The following is a 17,886-nucleotide window of genomic DNA, read 5'->3' as shown; positions in this document are numbered from 1 at the left end:
CTCTAAAACTGCATTATGGGTACTGACCTCTTTACATACGGAATTGGTATGAAATACAGGTTGAGTCTCCCATATCCAAAATGTTTGGGACCAGGGGTATTTTGGATAACGGAATATTCCGTATTATGGAATAATTGCATATCATAATGAAAAATCTTGGGAATGGGACCCAAATATACACACAGAATGCATTTATGTGTTATATACACCTTATACACACAGCCTGCAGGTAACTTTATACAATATTTTCAATAATTTTGTGGCTCAAGCAAAGTTTGTGTACATACATGAAATTCACTTATGTTTCATATACACCTTATGCACAAAGCCTGAAGGTAATTGTATACAATATCTTTAATAATTTGTGCCTTAGACAAAGTTTGTGTACATTGAACCATCAAAAATGAAAGGTTTCATTATCTCAGTCATGCCAAAATAATTCCGTATTTCGGAATATTCCGTATTTCGGAATATTTGGATATGGGAGACTCAACCTGTACCGCCGTCCTTAGGGGTGCCTAACCCTAATCCCCCCTCTAAGTGCCTAACCCTAATCCCCCCTCTAAGTGCCTAACCCTAACCACCCCCTTCCCCGCTGCCTAAACCTAAGTCCCCCGGGGGGGTGCCTAACCCTAAGTCCCCCCCGGGGGTGCCTAACCCTAACCCTCCCTCCCCCTAGCCTAACCCTCCCGGGGGGGTGCCTAACCCTAAGTCCCCCCCAGGAGCCCTAAACCTAACCCCCCCCCCCCCCGCGGCTGTCCGCTTGCGGCGACTGGCATCACTACGATCGTGATGCCGGGCGCCGGACTCCCGGCGTCGGGGAAATGCGGGCGTCTACATCTAGACGCCCGGCATTTCACCCTTGCCGGGATAAGACAGTCGGGAAGCCGGCTGCCGGTATATAGGCAGTCGGCTTCCCGATTGCCTCTCTTACATACATCACTAATCCCACATATTACACAGAGCCCCCAATCCCTACACTGACCCTTCTAAAAATATAACAGGCAAAGTGGCATCAAAAGAGGTGGGCTGCTGGTAGATGTCCACCTCGATCAACTGGTCGAGTGAGCGCTGTCGATCGCGATTGACGCTTTGGCCATGCTGAATGTACAGCACTTTGAACCTTAAAATGGGTGGGTTACAGCAGCAACACAATACCACAAAGGACTCCAATCCTGTCGGCTAAGAAAAGGAAACTGCTACAGTGTGTACAGGCTCACTGTGTACAGGCTCACTAAAAATGGATAATTAAAGATTGGAAAAACGTCACCTTGTCTGATGACCCTCTATTTCTGCTGTGACATTGTTTAGGATTTGGCGTTGAATTTACTGTTTAAAAAATTCGCACTCTCGATCTAGTGGCTAAATCGCTAAATGCTCCCGGCTGCCTGCAACTCCGACTATACATTTTGGCCATAGTGTTAATCCATATTACACATACTTTCTCTGTACAGCCTCCAACAGATACAAGTAGAAATTAAATGCCCATATTACTTCACAAGTGTTGGCAAAGCTTAGTAAACCATCTCTAATGTTACGGCTCCAAAAATAATGTACACAAATGGGCCCTTTTAACATTCACTTTCTGGCAAGTGTTTGGCTTTCTTCTATTCCAATGCTCATGAATGTTAAAGCAGAGGGGAGTGGGGGGGGGGGGGGGGGGGGCAAAAAAAGACCCACTGCCCCATTACTTGTAGGTGGCCACCGATCACCCAACAAGGAAGCAAAAGGTTTGCCAAAGATCCACACAGCTGCATCTGAGCCGCACGCTCCTAACTCCCCACCACACGCTAACCCGCAAGGAGAAACTGCAGCAACTAAGTGCTAGAAACTGTGTACGCTTGGGGGAGGTGTGACAGACTGCTTGCTGTAAAAAAATATGTGCTGGGGCGAGGAAATGTTTGTAAGAAGGAGTAGGAGCAGCCTCTTGGGGTGATCAGCTACACCTTTAAGGGAGATATATAGGGGTTCATGCCATGAAAGGGGAAATTACTAGTACATGTGTGGAGCAGTACCTGGTTTATATATGTGGGAGGGGGAATTGGGATTCAGTTTATGTGGGAGGTTTGCTGGTTGTACAGGCATGAGGGGTCATGAACTGGTTTATTAATCAGGAGTTGGGGAGCACTGATTCACTGGTATGATGGTTCTGATTGATGAACTTTGGTAAAAATTGAAGATTAAAGGGATTGGGGCAGTGAGTTGTACAGAACTGAGGAAAAATATTGGGTTTTTAGGTCAGAAGGGGTCAGTAATTGTCATGTTCTAATAATGGCTGGTGTGAAAGGAACTGAGGTGCATGCACTTTTGTCTTGAATTGAAGGGATTAGCGTTCATCACATGGAGCTGGAGGAGGCCTCTCTAGAAAGTGAAAACTGGTAATAAAAAGCAAAATATGACCCAAGGGCTGCATGTGACCCACCATTGTGTGCAACCCTTGACAATATACCAAAGCCAGCCAAGTGGCCCCCAACTGAGACAAATGCCCACCCATGCCGTAGATTGAATTTTGTGGGCTGCTAAATTCTCCTACAGTCCTTGCCAAAAACTGGAGAGGATGCTGGGAGAGTGGGTTAATAGTGAAGGATCAATCACACGCCATAATCAATTGATTGCTTGAGCAAGTTGATTGCAGCTTGTGCTTGGTCACAGGGGTGTATCTAGTGATCCAAGCGCCCCTGGCAATGTAATGGACTGGTTCTCCCCCCTATGCAGTGCCCCCAATAGTAATCCCCCCCCCTATGCTGCATTGCCCCCAGTAGTAGCCCCCCTATACAGTGCCCCCCAGTAGTAGTCCCCCCCTATACAGTGCCCCCAGTAGTAGTCCCCCCTATATAGTGCCCCCAGTAGGGGCCACCCACCCCCATAAATTGCCCCCAGTAGTGGCCACTCCTATACAGTGCCCCACCAGTAATGGGCACCCCCCCATAAACTGCCCCCAGTAGCTGCCACCCCCTATTTCAGTGCCCCCCTGTAGTGCCAGACTTACACACACAGACACAAAGAACAAAATTACCTGATCCCCGCTCCTGACGCGACCGCTGCTGTCTGCTCTGAGTCCCGGCCGTTCTTCTCCTGCATGGGAGAGACGTCATGACGTATGACGTCTCTCCCATCACATGCTGCGGGGGGAGCCGGCACACGGAGCTCATTAGTGAGCTCCAGCCGGCTCCCTCCACGGACGATGCAGCAGCAAATGAGTCTGTCTGACTCTCATTAGCTGGCTGCTATTACAAACACACAGCCACCACTGGCGGCTGTGTGTTTGTAAACGGTGTAGGGCAGACCGCTATCACTGCGGTCTGCCCTACACTTGTGGGGCTGGGGGACTTGTCCACCCCTTGGCTACTGGTGGCACTGCCTGATGGCGCCCCCCCTTTGGTCGGCGCCCCTGGCGAGTGCGATCCTGGCCAATGGGTAGCTACGCCCCTGATTGGTCATTCTGTCTAAAGGCCCCCATACATCAGCAATCTGAAAACCATAATTGAACAATTTGAAGATTTATTGCCCGATTTTAGGATTTCCCAATCTAGCAATCTGTACCCATACACTACAGATCTTTTTCAGTGATTTGCAGATCGATTGCAGCAAACGCAGATCTGCCAATCTTGAAAGGCCCATCATTTTACTGGTAAACGGTCTGCAAATCTGCTGATCATGTCCATACACTAGCAATCTACAGCCCCAATCCATCTGTGACATCCAGCATGTTGGACAATCTGATTTACCATTTCCAATCACTTTTTGGTTGCAATCTGCGATCTGTGAAGCCCAAACATTGCAGATTTTTATACACAATCGATTGCAAATTGCAGGATTGCTACAATAAATTGCTGATTTATGGGGGCTGTTTAATCCTTTGCTTTGCAACAATTTAAAGTCTATAACCCTAATTACAAGTTTCTACTTTTAACAGGCTTTCGTTTGTCAGTGTCTGAGTATACAAGTCCTATGTCTCCACATTTCTATAGCTTGTATTGTTCAGCTATTAAAACATTAACCAAAATGGTATGTAAAAGTCAGGTTCACCCATATTTCATGGATTTAGTGCAATCCCAGATTATGAAATCCCAAGAAGCAAGTAGTGTTTAGGAGGGAGGGATGCAATCGGGAAATCGGCTGTCTTAATCCCGACAGCCGGCTTCCCGACTGCTTTATCGCGGGGAGGGTGAAATGCACTGCGTCTAGATGTAAATGCCGCTCATTTCCCTGACGCCGGGAGACCGGCGCCCAGCATCCCGATCGAAGGGATGCTGGGCGCCGCGAGCGGACAGCCACGGGGGGTGAGGGTTAGGTTTAGGGCACCCGGGGTGGATTTAGGGTTAGGCACCCCCCGGGAGGGTTAGGCTAGTGGGAGGTAGAGTTAGGGTTAGGCACATCCCCCCCGGGGGACTTAGGTTTAAGCAGCGGGGAAGGATGGGGGGGTTAGGCACTTAGAGGGGGGTTTAGGTTTAGGCACTTCGGGGTAGGTTAGGGTTAGGCACCCCTAAGGAGCGTTAGGGTTAGGGGGTTGCACAGTTATTATATTCATTATTTGGGTTTTTAGGTGTTGGACGAAGATCTGATCATTTCCATCACTAGAATATACAATTTTGTTGAGATGAATAATCTTTCAGTAGGACTGTTTTTATTCATTATTTATAGGGTGCCAGAGGAGGCCTGCAACGTCTGACAAATAGTATGTCCGTTCTTTATAATAATCTGTTCTCCATTATGGTTTTGCAAGAGAGAAAACAGTTGATCACATACAGATCATTCAGTGCTGGAAGTGCACCTAGATTTGTGCGAAGGCTCTAAATCTAAACATTACATCAAATTCTTAAACTGGGTACACACTAGACAATATAATGTCCGATCTGATGATATATCGTTCACATCGGGCAGTATGTACACGCTATGTCGCTGACTGTGCGCACTCCCGCGCGTCATTGGCGGGGGCCATACTGCCTAATGCAGCATGGCCCCCGCTGTTGTGCCGTCGCTCCTGGAATCAGCAAGTGCGTATACACTAGCTGATGCCAGGACTCATGGCACGAAACATTGGCTGGGTCCACATTAAGTGTGTACCCAGCATAACTTTCAGCCGCTTTAGTACAACTGTTTTCATTAATTAAAATGGTGCCTTTTTTTCCTAAAATATTGATTGGTTTAGCCTTTTTTATGGCTAAAGTTTATTATTACAGTTGTTCTTACTTATGGCACTTTTTTAATTGAAGTGTTTTTTTTTTCTTTTCCATCGGTAAAACAAATGTGCTTCTCTATCAAATTGCTAAATGTGTCCTATTGAAAATCTAGAATGTGATATTTTGGACCTGGTGATAGGGTTCAGGTGTACCCGCAGAGAGAAAAGTGCTTCATCAAGCAAGTAAAGACCCCAAATATGCCGCCTGTCCACCTCTCTGAGAAATTCCATGCAAAAAATGCAGATTTGTTTTTGCACTGCTCTGCAAACCTAGGCACACTGATTTGTCAGGAATGCCCTCGCTTCTCAATTCTTTCTAAAACCCCACCATCTTAATGCGCTTTGTTGAAATTGAGGCGCACTATTTGGCCAAAGGGGATGTTGCCCTGCATGTTAGCCATTTTGCTTGCTGTAGATGAGGCTCACTGTTCTGATGACACCCAAGAGCGTTCATGCATAAGCTTTATTGTTGTTTTACTGTACGCATCACTCAGTTTTGATCACTTCATAATCTTTACAAACAAAATGCTAATTTTAAAATACAGTGCAAAATGACCATTCTGTGGACTGACAAACAGAAAAGCTGTACTCTAATATTGTATGGCATTAAGTTTGCAGCGCTGCGAAACGGCTTGTTTAGCGCGATTTTTACGGTGCGAAACAGCCTTTTTTTTAGAGCATATTTTACTTCTCTCTAGTTGTGACCATGTTGTTCATCATTCATCACCTTGTTCATCATACATTTATATAACTAATTTATTACTAAACACCCATTTCCCTCTCACTTTTCTCTCTTGATCTTATAGAGTTTGTTGTATTTCTTTCTATTGTGAAAAACAATTAAAAAAACCAATAAAACTTGGTCATTCAATTTAGAATAGCTATTTTTTTTTCTTAAGAATCCTGGGCCTGATTCAGACCCACTCGCGAGCGGCTGTCCGCTCGCAAGTGGGTCGATGTTCTGCACTGAGCATGCGCACGACGGAGGGAGCTCCGTCGTGCGCATGCGCCAGACGCGACGAGCGAAGGAAAGTCCTTCGCTCGTTGTGTCTGATCAAAGGGGGCGTGCTGTCGATGTTGATTGACAGCACGCCCCCTTTGGTAGGCGTGCCTCCCTGACGGGGGCGTTCCCACGGGAACGCCTCCCGTCAGAAGCCGGCCCATGTCAGTGGGAGTGATTTTGGCTCTGATAGAGCCAAAATCACTCCGGAGCTTGCGGTTGAAAACCTCAACCGCAGGCTCCGGCTCGCAATTTCGATGGTCGCGATGGTCTCGACCATCGTGGCCATCAAAATGCACGCTCGTATAGCCTGTGGGTGAGGACCCACAGCTATACGAGCGTCCAGAAGGACGCTCCATTTTCATGGAGGCCGGCCCTCATTCAGAGCGTGCGCTCTGCTCAGAGCGTACGGCTCTGAATGAGGGCCCCTATCTTAATTGAAAGTGGCTTGTGGTAATTGGCATGAAGCAGTTACAATGGTTACCACTAGCATTTGAGTTACTTTGGCATGGTCAGCAAGGCAAATACCTGGCAGTTTACAGAAAACTTGCAGCTTTTTTCAGGAATGCTTGTAACTGTATTAAGTGCAGAAGAGGAAGATACAATAGCTGCTAACCTTTATTACTACAGTAATGCCGCACATCCACTAGCAGACCAAAAAACGACTGCACGATTACGACATTGTAATCGTGCAGTCGTTTCACAGTCTGTGCTGTGCCTACAACGAACGTTCAGTGCAGGCACATCAATCATCCCCTAACATGCTCGTCCTGACGTTATCGTCAGGTTGTACATCATGTTCGGGCGATGATTGATGTCGGAAACGACCAGCGGGAGCGCGCATCGCTGGTCGTTTCCGACATTAATGTGCCCGATTCATGCACTATTCATGAGCGATTGAACGAAAACGATATCGTTATCGTTCTATCGCTCATAGAAATCGGCAAGTGGATGTGCGCCTTTAAGCTGAGTTGTACATTTTATTTGTGTTCTGCACAATCTTGCTGAAGGCAGCAATGGATTTTGTTAACTTGGCCACTTTGGAAAGGGTATGTTTTCTTTATTCATTGTTTTTAAATTCATTAATACAATAAAGATAGAAACTGGCACCTCTACTATTAAGCTGTAAATAGTTGTGCATCTCTGTGATAATGCAATCAAACCACCCATCTATCCCGTGAATTCCGTGCTGCTATGTTGCGAGCCTAGCCCACTCATGCAGCTTTATACATTTATTTTTCAGGTTTATTATTTTGAAGTTTTTTTTTTTTTTTTGTAGGGGTAAATTTACTAGTTATTGTTTTGTATGGTGGTCCCAAACTGCTGCCGATCAACTGCGGTTTAGTGGTCAAACCACATAATTTACTGAAGGACGGGTTGACTTTCAAAAGTAAAACAGCTTTCTAGTAGTTTGGCATTTTCTGAACCCGCAGACATTGAAAGCTATCTGGCCAATCAGAAGAGAAGTAGGCACAAAACGTTTGTTTGCGATCTGGTATTAAATAAGGTAGACCTATATTATTTATTAATATTATTAAGTAGTCAATTTTAAATGATTACTAATAGAGCTAAAAATACATTTATGATGGGGGAAACAATATTTTATGTCTCCATAAATGGTCCCCGCATAAAATATTGTTTTCTGTATCCAGTTTTGGTGAGCCTGTTGCCATTGTAGCCACAGTTTCCGATTCTTCACCGGCAGAACGTGGTGTACTCTCCTGCTGATGTAGCTCATCCACTGTTAGGCTCTACGTGCTGTCAGCAATGCTTATTGTGCTTGATTGTGGAAGGATGCATTCAGAGATGCTCTTCTGCATACGACTGTTGTAGCACATGCTTCTTTGAGTTATGGTGCATAAACGGTCAGATAAAAAGGACGATATAAACAATATCGTTTGATCGTTTATATCGTCCTCTTTTATTTAACCCCTCCAACGACCAAACGATGGTCGATGCGCGGGCACGGATGGTCTATCGATATCGAACATCGCCCGTGCATGCAGGCCAACCTGGTCGATATCGACCAGGTTAGCCTGTGTACTATAGGGAATCGCGATCGTTGATCGCGGGTCGTTACGTCGTTTTGGGGTTGGTGCACATTGCTGGATGTTCGATATCGAACATCCAGCACATGCAGAACGATCAGACGACTATATCTGATCGTTGTCTGATCGTCTCGTGTGTACGGCCATTACTTTTGCCGCCTTATCAACTTGAACCAGTCTGGCTATTCTCAGCTGACCTCTATCATTAATAAGATTGTTTTACCCGTGTGAAAATCCCAGGATATCAGCCATCAGAGATATGCAATCCACCCTGTTTGGTAACAACAATCATTCCACAGTCAAAGTAACTTCAAACACAATTCTGGTCTGAGCCAAAATTGAAACCCTTCACCATTCTTTTTGCTGCCACATGACTGGCTGATCAGATATTTGCTTTAATAAGCAGGTGTGCTTAATAGTGTGTGTGTGTGGCCAGTTCTAGTGTTAGTGAGTGGAGCTCAGGACGAGAGCTTCCTTTGGTGCTCTGAGGTCATGGAGCGTGGCCATGGCTGACCAAAAATATTAATAAAATAGTAATTGCGGGGCCTTGAAGCTGCATGGGAGGAGAGGGGAGGGGGCATTTGCTGGGAGGGGGGGGGGGGTGCTTCCAGAATGCCATGCGCTAAGACGACATGTGGCGGGCACCAGCATTCTGGGAGGGTTGCTGGGAGACTGGGTCTTTCGAGTCCTGGCGGCTGCCAAGAGTGGGCGGGCGCCGTCAGATTAGACGGCGCTGGTGGGGTGAATGTGAGAACATTGTACAGGTTTTGCTTATTGTACAGATGTATTTTCATAATGCATTCAAATGGAAAACTGGAAGTAGTGGATCTGGGCTATAGGGCCGTATTAGAAGCAAAAAGTCCGTTATCGGCGATAATTTATCGCTGATTATGTCATTTTCGCCATTTTCACTTTTCCCCATATTCAATTGCACCTACGAAAAGTCTTGTCAAAAAACGGGGATAACTTTTCACCATAGAATAGGTTGCTAAAAAAAAGTGCAGAATTGGGGTTTTGGGGTGCAGACTTTAAAAAAATTACCCTGTAACCTTTTGAATGTCCCCTAAAAGTTATCTGTGTCAAAAAAAATAAAAATAAAAAATTCCCATAGAACACCCCCAAAAAAGTGGTTTCGTTTCGGGGGTGAAAAAAAAGTTGGGGGACAAACTTAAAAAGTAGTGAAATCGACATGGGGGGGTCCCCAAGAATGCGGCAGGTGTTTTATAGAATGCGGTTGGTTGCGGCAGGTGGATTTTTAATGATTTTTAAAAGTGCACTTTAGGGACTTAAAAATATGCTTGCACCCATTTTCATGTACCCCAAATTTGATGGGACTAGTTGTTTAAAAAAAAAAAAAAATGAAGCTAAATGCTCTTCTTCACCACATATTGAAATACGCATAAATTCACCTGTCAGTACCGTTTAAAAAGCCCTAATACCTTTAGCAGGCCAATTCGGGGTTACCCACAGTGATCCCCCATGTCAGACCATCTTTTTGAGGGCGACTGTCTGATTTCCCCAAAAGTGACAGGAGTTTTTCGATACTTACCTTTTCGCCGGGTACAGTTTTCGCCAAATCCTAATTGAAAACGGGGATACGCGGGCACGTGCCTGATACTTTATCCCAGGAAAACCTCAGATGATGGTGAAAAGTCCTGCAACGGACTTTTCGCCTCTACTTGAATATGGCCCATAGCCGGTATCCTGACAGTCAGAATCCCAATGCTCACTATACTGGCTGAAGGATCCCGATGTGTCAAAATGCAGACAACTTCAAACTGTAAGGGTTAGGGTTAGGCTGCGGGAGAAGAGTGTTAGGGTGCCGAAGGGGATGGTTAGGCTGTGGGTGGATGACTGTTAGTGTTAAACTGCGGGGGGCGGTTAGGGTTAGTGTTGGGGCTAGGGTTAGCCTTAGAATACTTACTGAAATTCGCCAGCATTTTCACCATCTGGATTCCACTGCTGGCATTCTGACCATCAGGATGCCGTACGCATCCCGTTTGTCTGCACCTTTTGTCTTAGAATGAATGCAGAGTAATGTTTCATGTGTTCATTTTAAGGAACTAATTTTTTTCCATTTGGAGACTTGGATTATAATAACCTCTCCTTTTATCTATGTTGAAGAATGTTATTTATATGGCTCAAGGGTTTCACTTTTTTTTTTTTTTTTTTTGCAATAAACTCAGTGTAGGTAGGCTATTACATAAACAGAAATGTGTGAAGTCATTGTCAGTAAGAGATGGCATTTGGTGTTCCTGCTGTCTTTATGTAACAGATAAAACATAGCGTCTCCTGCAGCAGGCTGTGTGGGCGTTACACTATCATTGGACAAGGGAGGAACTTATATTAAAACAAGATGTCCAGGGTTTTATAGTTTTGTATAGAATAGCAATGAGGGCCAACACATATTGTTTGATCACCATGATTACACAGTCGCCCCAACGTTATCAGTTGTCTAAATTGACATACTTTGTGTGTGCTGCAATACTCTGCTTTATATATACCAGAAATACATTCCCAGAACACCTATGTCTGTTCCTACACTGACAGCAGGGAATGAATGGAACTATGGCCCTGATTCAGAGCCGCTCGTAAGCGGCCACTCATTCGCTCCGAGCGATGTTCGCACATCTGCGCATGCGTATGGGTCGTAATGCGCATGCGCCAACCAGTCAGTGTGATCGGAAATCGTGTGTTCGCAAAATAGCGAGTGCCTGCTAATTTGAGTGACAGGATGAGGCGTTTGTGGGTGGTAACAGGGGAAGATGCTTGAAAACGGGGAGTGGAGATCCGAACGCAGGCGTGCCAAACAGTCAAAACGGGCGTTTTAAGGGTGTGCATAATTAACAAAGCAGCGTCATCGGCCACGTCACTTGGTTGTCTCTTAGCCTGAACTGTTCGATTAATTGCGGTAGGAAAATCCAACCACAAGCACTGCGAGCAGTTCAGACGCCTTTCGATGTACTCGATTAATCTAATAAATAGCGGAGATGATGTAGGATGCAAGCGGCCAGGGGACGTCTTTACAAAATAGCGAGCGCATGTTTCGTTCACTCGCTCACACATAGAGGCGTCAACAGTCCGCAAAGAGCGAGCGCTCAATTTAAACAGCCGGCCCCTTTTTCTGAACGAGCGAGCGCAAATAGCGTCCGGCTCTGAATCAGGCCCTATGTACGATAAAGTGGTAAAGCAGTATACTCATATATAAATATCTGACCCGACGTCTTCTTTATGCCGAACATTTTTAAATGGAACCAGATCCCGTGGTGAGTCATTCAGCCCTCACCATCAATTGTGCTGTCACTGTGAGCTGTTGTTTGAAATGATAGTAACATTGAAGGTAGAGTTTAATTTACAAGAAAAAATGTTTTACTGCGTTGCAGGTCTTTTTGACAGATTTGTTTTCAGCGAGAAAGGTTTATACATATGGAAGATATCTCTTACTTTATTGTTCCCTTTACCACAGTACATTGGGGAAATTGTAATGAATGAAATCATGGCATCCTCCTGAGATTTGCCAAACCATGCCTTGCAGAATCATTTTACAGTTGGGGCTGGCCTTGACAAATGAACACGTGAGACTCAATAAATGAAGTTTCGAGTCGGGACTGGGATAACCTTACTGTCACAGGTGCCAATGGTTGATTGCATGTACCGCCTGGACAACTGTTATCTGCAGATGTTTATGGTAAAACTCTAAACCCTGAACCTGTTGAGCACCATTTGCCCGCCGTAGTGGCATAATCCATTCTCTCCGCTGTCTATGTACATGATTCATTAAATATTAATATTGTCTCAAGTAGAATTTTATAGCTATGGAGCCTTTTTGTATTAAAACAAAATTGGAAATGGCTTGAGTGAGGATTGTTCTGCTTCTTATGGGTCATCAGTAAGCAGAATGGGATTGAAAAGCAAACTTGTGTTTGTGATCTAATGACAGTACATCTGCAAATAATTGTCAGTGGCATTCCAGTTAAGTAGCCTCCGCCCTTGTAACCTCATGTGGAGAAGGGGTAGGTAATTGAATTAAGTATCACAATTGTTTTAGTCTTGTGGACAATGGGGAAAAAAAATAAACAAACAAAGTTATAAAGTAACCTGGAACGGCCTGAAAGGATTTGTACTCTTCCATGGCAGTGTATTCTCTTTCTCTAATTTGATAGCAGTCCATAATGGGACAAGAGGACTATTAATCTGTCTGGATTTCCTTAGGATCACGTCATAATGTCCTAGGTTAACTTCACTGTTCTAGATCAGGCATAGTTTATATTGGTATTTAGGGACATGTTTGATAAATTTTGTTTTTAAACTACTTACCGGTAATTGTTTTTTATAACTAGAATGTAGTCTGATGATGAATTCAAATGAGCATCTGATATTCTAATCTCTGCTTTTGCACCTTTCACTTGTCTTATTCTACCAAAAACTATTTTTGATGAACTGGATACTAAGCCACTTTACAGTAGTGGTGGCAGTGATATTTCTTGTAACACTATCCTTTTGCAGAAAATGAATCCAAGTCTTGTCTGGAACATGTGAACAAATGTGGAGTGTTTTATTGTGCTTGTTTACATGTCACACTAGTGCATTATGTGACATTACTTCTTCCACTTCTTCCAGGTGCCCAATTGAAATCTCTCCTAATCTCCCTCCTAATACCATAGAATTAGCAAACTCTGAAGCAGAGGTCCTCTCCCACCTCTCCGCCCGACGGAATAAATGCCGTGTTTCACCTACCCAGCCTGGAGCTTCAGGGAGGTTGCCACCTCTCAGCCAGGAGAGGTAAGTGCTTTTACGTTTCAGTCCAGATGTTGGGATATTTAAGGTCATAAATACAATACAACTACTGATATAGATTCTTTAGGAGGGCAACATGGTCTAACCATTTAGGTTTGGGTCGAATTGGGTTCTCTAAAATAAAATACAAAGATTTGCTGGTGCTTTTTGGGTCTGGAGAACTGGTGGGTCCCTTAACATGATGGCCCGAGCACAAGTTTATCCATACTTATCTTCCACAGAATTCTCATTGGCATGAATGTGCAGTTTATAGGTTGGTTGGGAGTTTTGACAATCCAGACAAGATCCATCAGAGAAGGAGAATGTATCTCCTACTTGGGCCCGTATTCAATTAGCCGCGAAAAGTCAGAATCTGCGAAAAAGTTTCGCCGATTGCGACTTTTCGCCAGGCGGAAACTTATCTCCGTATTCAATTGCAAACACATTTTTCGCGTACGCGAAAACACAATGCAATGTAATAGGCGAAAAAGATTTGCCTCTGAATAGGTGGAGAAAAAAGTGCAAAATCGCTATTTTGAGGTGCAAAGATGGGGAAACCACTTGGGACAGGCCCCCAAAGGATAACTGCATTAAAAAAAAGAGAGGAATACCCCAAAAAAGCACTTTGAAAAAGGTGGTGAAAAAGTGCAAAGTAGGGGTACAAACTTAAAAACTAGCGAATTAGGCTTTTGGGGGGTCTGCAAGTATGGGCGAGGTGTTTTTTGGATTGCAGGTGCTTGCTTCAGGTGCGTTTTTAAAGTTTTTTTTTTTTTTACTTTTGCGACTTTAAACCATGCTTGCTCCCATTTTCAAGTACCCCAAATTTGACAGGACTACTTATTTTCTCCCAAAAAACCTGCTTAATGCTATTCTTCACCACTTGTGCAAAGACGCGAATTAGTGGCAATTGTGCGATTTTAAGTACCCCAAACAGTAGTGTTAGGGCTAGTCGGGCACTACTATATTGATCCCCAATGTTTCTGCATCTTTTTTGGGGGGTTCAGGATGTTGTCCCCTATTCTGACACCACTTGTTGCCTGTTCTGACTTCGCATTTCTCCGTTTTCGCGTCTTTTGGAATTGAATTGGGTGAATCGCGGGTACGCGCGCGATAAGTTTCCGCAGCTAAAATTCAAAATGTAGGCGTAAAGTCCGGCATGCGAAACTTTATTGCGTACGCAAAACTAATTGAATACAGGCATTGGTCTGTTAGATTGGAGGATCCACTGGACACCCTCCGGTAAGTAGAACTTTGTATTTATTTCAGGTCCCCTAATTCCGCCCAGAACAAAACTTTCAGTTTTTGTTAAAGTTTCCTTTTAAAGGATACCATCATCCCAAATGAAAAATAGATTTGTGCGGACGAAAGGAGATTAAACAAAAAAGTACTTACCTTTCATGCTCCGCATACAAGCAAAGGAAGCCCCCAAGCCCATAAACTTAACCTTTATATGAGAGGAAACTTTACAAGGGAGTGGAATCAACACCTGCACTGTCTTCTTTAAACTGGGTTACTGAATATATTGAATATATATAAGAAAGTGACAGGAGAAATTTGAGTTCTACAAGTAGCAAAGTTCATGCATTTGACCTAACCTAAAGGAGGCAGGGCCATGGTCACCAAGATCACCAGAAACCACTTCCACATTGTGTGATCTGTTTCTAAACAGAAAATGTGTGTATTTTGCTCTGAATTATATGTAACTGTTGTCTAGAACTTTATCTTGCTTACTAGAGGGGGGAGATATTCTTGAAATTAATTGTAGCCACCCATCCCCATAATGAGTCAATTGAAATGTATTGTAAAAAACATTTTAGTGTTGATTAATGTGACATAACATTTTCAGAATGTTCACTGTACTTATTAATTATGCAAGTTTTATACATGTGTGAGGAGTAGAGCTCACAGAATGATAAAACAACCATGTGACCTTATGTTACCTCCGGCCATGAAATCTGCCATCTATTTGTGGGTTTAACAATCTGACGAGGAAAATAAAAGGGGACTGTCCTGGAAAATGCACAGCACATGAGAGCCGAAGTTCACATGTGGATAGGTGATGGTAGTTGTTCCTTCATTGAGAAGAATAATATCGCTAGTGGTTCTCACTGTTTAGGACTAATGGTATATATCACATCTTTACGTACCTTTTTTTTTTTTTCTCTTCAGCAGAATGTCGTGGTTTAGTGGTATCCTGGTCCCTAAAGTGGATGAACGCAAGACGGCATGGGGGGAGCGCAATGGGAAGAAGGGTAAGCGCAAAAACACATCTCTGTGTGGACCCCGTTATATGAGCTGCCTTCAGGACCCTGAGATGGAACGTAACAGTCGCAACAATTTTAGCCTTCGCTGCACTTGGCAAGAAGACCATTACGGAAAGAAAGGGGCAGGGGGTGACCTGGGACTCAAATCTGTGGCCCTCGGCTTTGAGGACGGGGAAATCAAAGGCTCAAAAATGGGTTCAACTGAAGCAGTGGGCTTGGATGAGGGTGAGCACCATCTGACCCCTAGGGAGTGCTGGACGAGGTTTCTGCAAGTTTTCCAATCAAAGAAATTTCAGTCTGCCAAACTTGAACGCCTTTACCAACGCTATTTTTTCCAGATGAACCAGAGCAGTCTGACCATGTTAATGGGTGCATTGGTTCTGGTATGTCTGGTTATGCTAATTTTTCATTGCACTCATGGTGAGCCCCAGGTACTCTACGTTTCTGTACTTGCTGTTGCCATGGCCTTGTTTCTGTCACTCATGGTGGTCTGCAACCGTAATGGCTTTCACCAGGACTATATGTGGATTGTCAGTTACCTAGTTATTGCCGTCCTGTTTGCAGTGCAAATTCTTGGGGTTCTTATGGTCAACCCTCATAGTGCCTCTGAAGGGATTTGGTGGAGTGTTTTCTTCATCTACATCATCTACACTCTGCTTCCTGTGCGCATGAGGGCGGCAGTGCTGAGTGGGGTTATCCTCTCCTCTCTGCATCTCATCATATCTTGGAGGCTAAACATGGCCGATGTCTTTCTTTGGAAACAGGTAAGAACTTTATTGTGGGTCCCGCAAACTTGCTTCTACATCTAGCAGACAGCTGTAGTAACATTTTGTATTCCAAACTTTCTGCTACTGAACTTGTTAGTAATAAGAATATAAGCCAGACCTATAAAATTCTAAGCTCTTCCAGTGATCCTCTCTGGGTGAATCTGTAATGTAGATGACATCACTCCTGTTAGGATAATTGGTTGTAACAATAAAATGTTAGTATTTGTTTTTTTTTCAAGTTTTATTACACAGAGTGTGGTATAGACAAAATAATAATGTATGCAAAGTAGATGACAGATGGTATTACACATTTCAGCTGAGGTCTGTATATAGCCTGGATTAACAATTAAATCGTGATGACCTTAAGAGTACCTGTGATTTACATGCAATGAATACAGACATATTTTTTTGGTAATCCAATGTTCAGCCATCATTTCACTAGGATGCATCGGACACAGCGGTGTCTGACAAAGTAACGGCTTCTAGTGAGCTTCTACGCAGCATTCTTGTATTGTCCTAAATCCAAGGCTAGGTAACCCAGTCTGGCCTACTCTGTACTCTTTCTGAAAACGTTGCTTTTTTAATTTTACTGGAAAAGAGCAGCGCAAACTGTGATAATTACTTTTTGCATTTTTCAAATGTAATGTTTTTAATATTATGACTCATCCACCACTGAGTTCCTTCTATGTAGGGTATATCTTTTCTATAGTTATTCATCCCAGTTGGCCATTATAAGATTGATAGTAAGATCCCTCGCTAAGCTAAAGATGGGACAAGGAGACTGTTACTGGGTTCAATACCAGTGTTTAACAATACAATCTGTTGATGGAGAGCGACAGTAGCATAATACATACATGCAAGATTAGCTATAGCAAACATCGGATGTATACAAAAAGTCACGCACGCAGCAAATTTGTGACTTCTGTGCTGTAGGAGGATACAGGTAATCAGGCAGCCAGGCTTAGCCAGCCTTTTAGTTAGCAGATGCATGTTTTCCATGTCTCTTCTACTTAAGAGAGTCTTCTTCTAAGCTTTTCTGAGACACATTCATATATAGTATATATAGTTATATAGTCTCACACAATAACACATATAAAGCACAAGTGCTAGATTTACCTGAATTAAACAGAAAAAGTGATTCCAATTTGATGGAATTCATATTCAGTTATACAGTTGGCATTATGAATATTTTCTAGTATGTTCTAAATTACAATTAAGCAATATTGCTGTGACCAGATGATTACAGATATTTTGATCACTGATCAGAATAGTGATTACTCGTCCCTGAGTGGGCTTATCTCACCACTCCTAGAGATTCTTTCTCACATCAGTAACCGCCTGTTACTGACTCCTCCCACGGCACAGTGGGTGGGTACTTTGCTACCACCACCAGGCTGCTACACTAACACCTGGAACCGCCTATTTCTGAGTATGTGTGGGCACTATTGCAACACTTCCTGGATAGTGTTGGCTAATTCCCACTGGTCCCTTACTCTGAACCAGTTATGCAGGGTAGCAGGCAGAGAGTTTCAGCTTGGAGACACTGGGCTCAATCCAGAACAGTCAGAGAACGAACAGTGTTTTGCGCTATTCTGGTGGTCACAGAATACAGCAGATGCTGATGTCTGAAGCCAAGATTGTTATTGCTAAATGTCTTGAAAAAGACAGTTCCCCGTGCAGAAGGTGATTGGGGCAATCACAGCATACAGATGTTATAGATATACAATCCTTCTTGGGGATGTCACAGAGGATATACTCTCTACAGAACTACATTAGCCCTTTATACAGTCAGAGTCCACAATACAGCATGTTGTAATCCTCCCCCATATATCTCTAGGACTCGTATACC

The 17,886-nt window shown here is 43.8% G+C and overlaps 1 protein-coding gene across 2 annotated transcripts in view; it reads left to right on the top strand.

Moving 5' to 3' along the window:
- ADCY6 (adenylate cyclase 6) overlaps positions 1–17,886 on the top strand; it is a 208,836-nt gene that overhangs the window by 27,140 nt on the left and 163,810 nt on the right. The window contains exons 2-3 of one of the 2 annotated variants that reach the window (XM_088478990.1): positions 12,851–13,012; positions 15,176–16,034. In XM_088478990.1, the coding sequence (XP_088335116.1) occupies positions 15,180–16,034 (855 nt within the window). In that variant the 5' untranslated portion in view covers positions 12,851–13,012; positions 15,176–15,179. Of the gene's footprint in view, positions 1–12,850; positions 13,013–15,175; positions 16,035–17,886 lie in introns of those variants that run through there. The other variant, XM_088478923.1, reaches the window with a different exon arrangement.

The sequence above is a fragment of the Taudactylus pleione genome, unplaced genomic scaffold, assembly GCF_031769625.1.
Source record: "Taudactylus pleione unplaced genomic scaffold, aTauple2 ptg000005l, whole genome shotgun sequence".
NCBI lineage: Eukaryota > Metazoa > Chordata > Amphibia > Anura > Myobatrachidae > Taudactylus > Taudactylus pleione.
The sequence above is the reverse complement of the archived record's forward strand: the minus strand, read 5'-3'. Positions and strand labels throughout refer to the sequence as shown.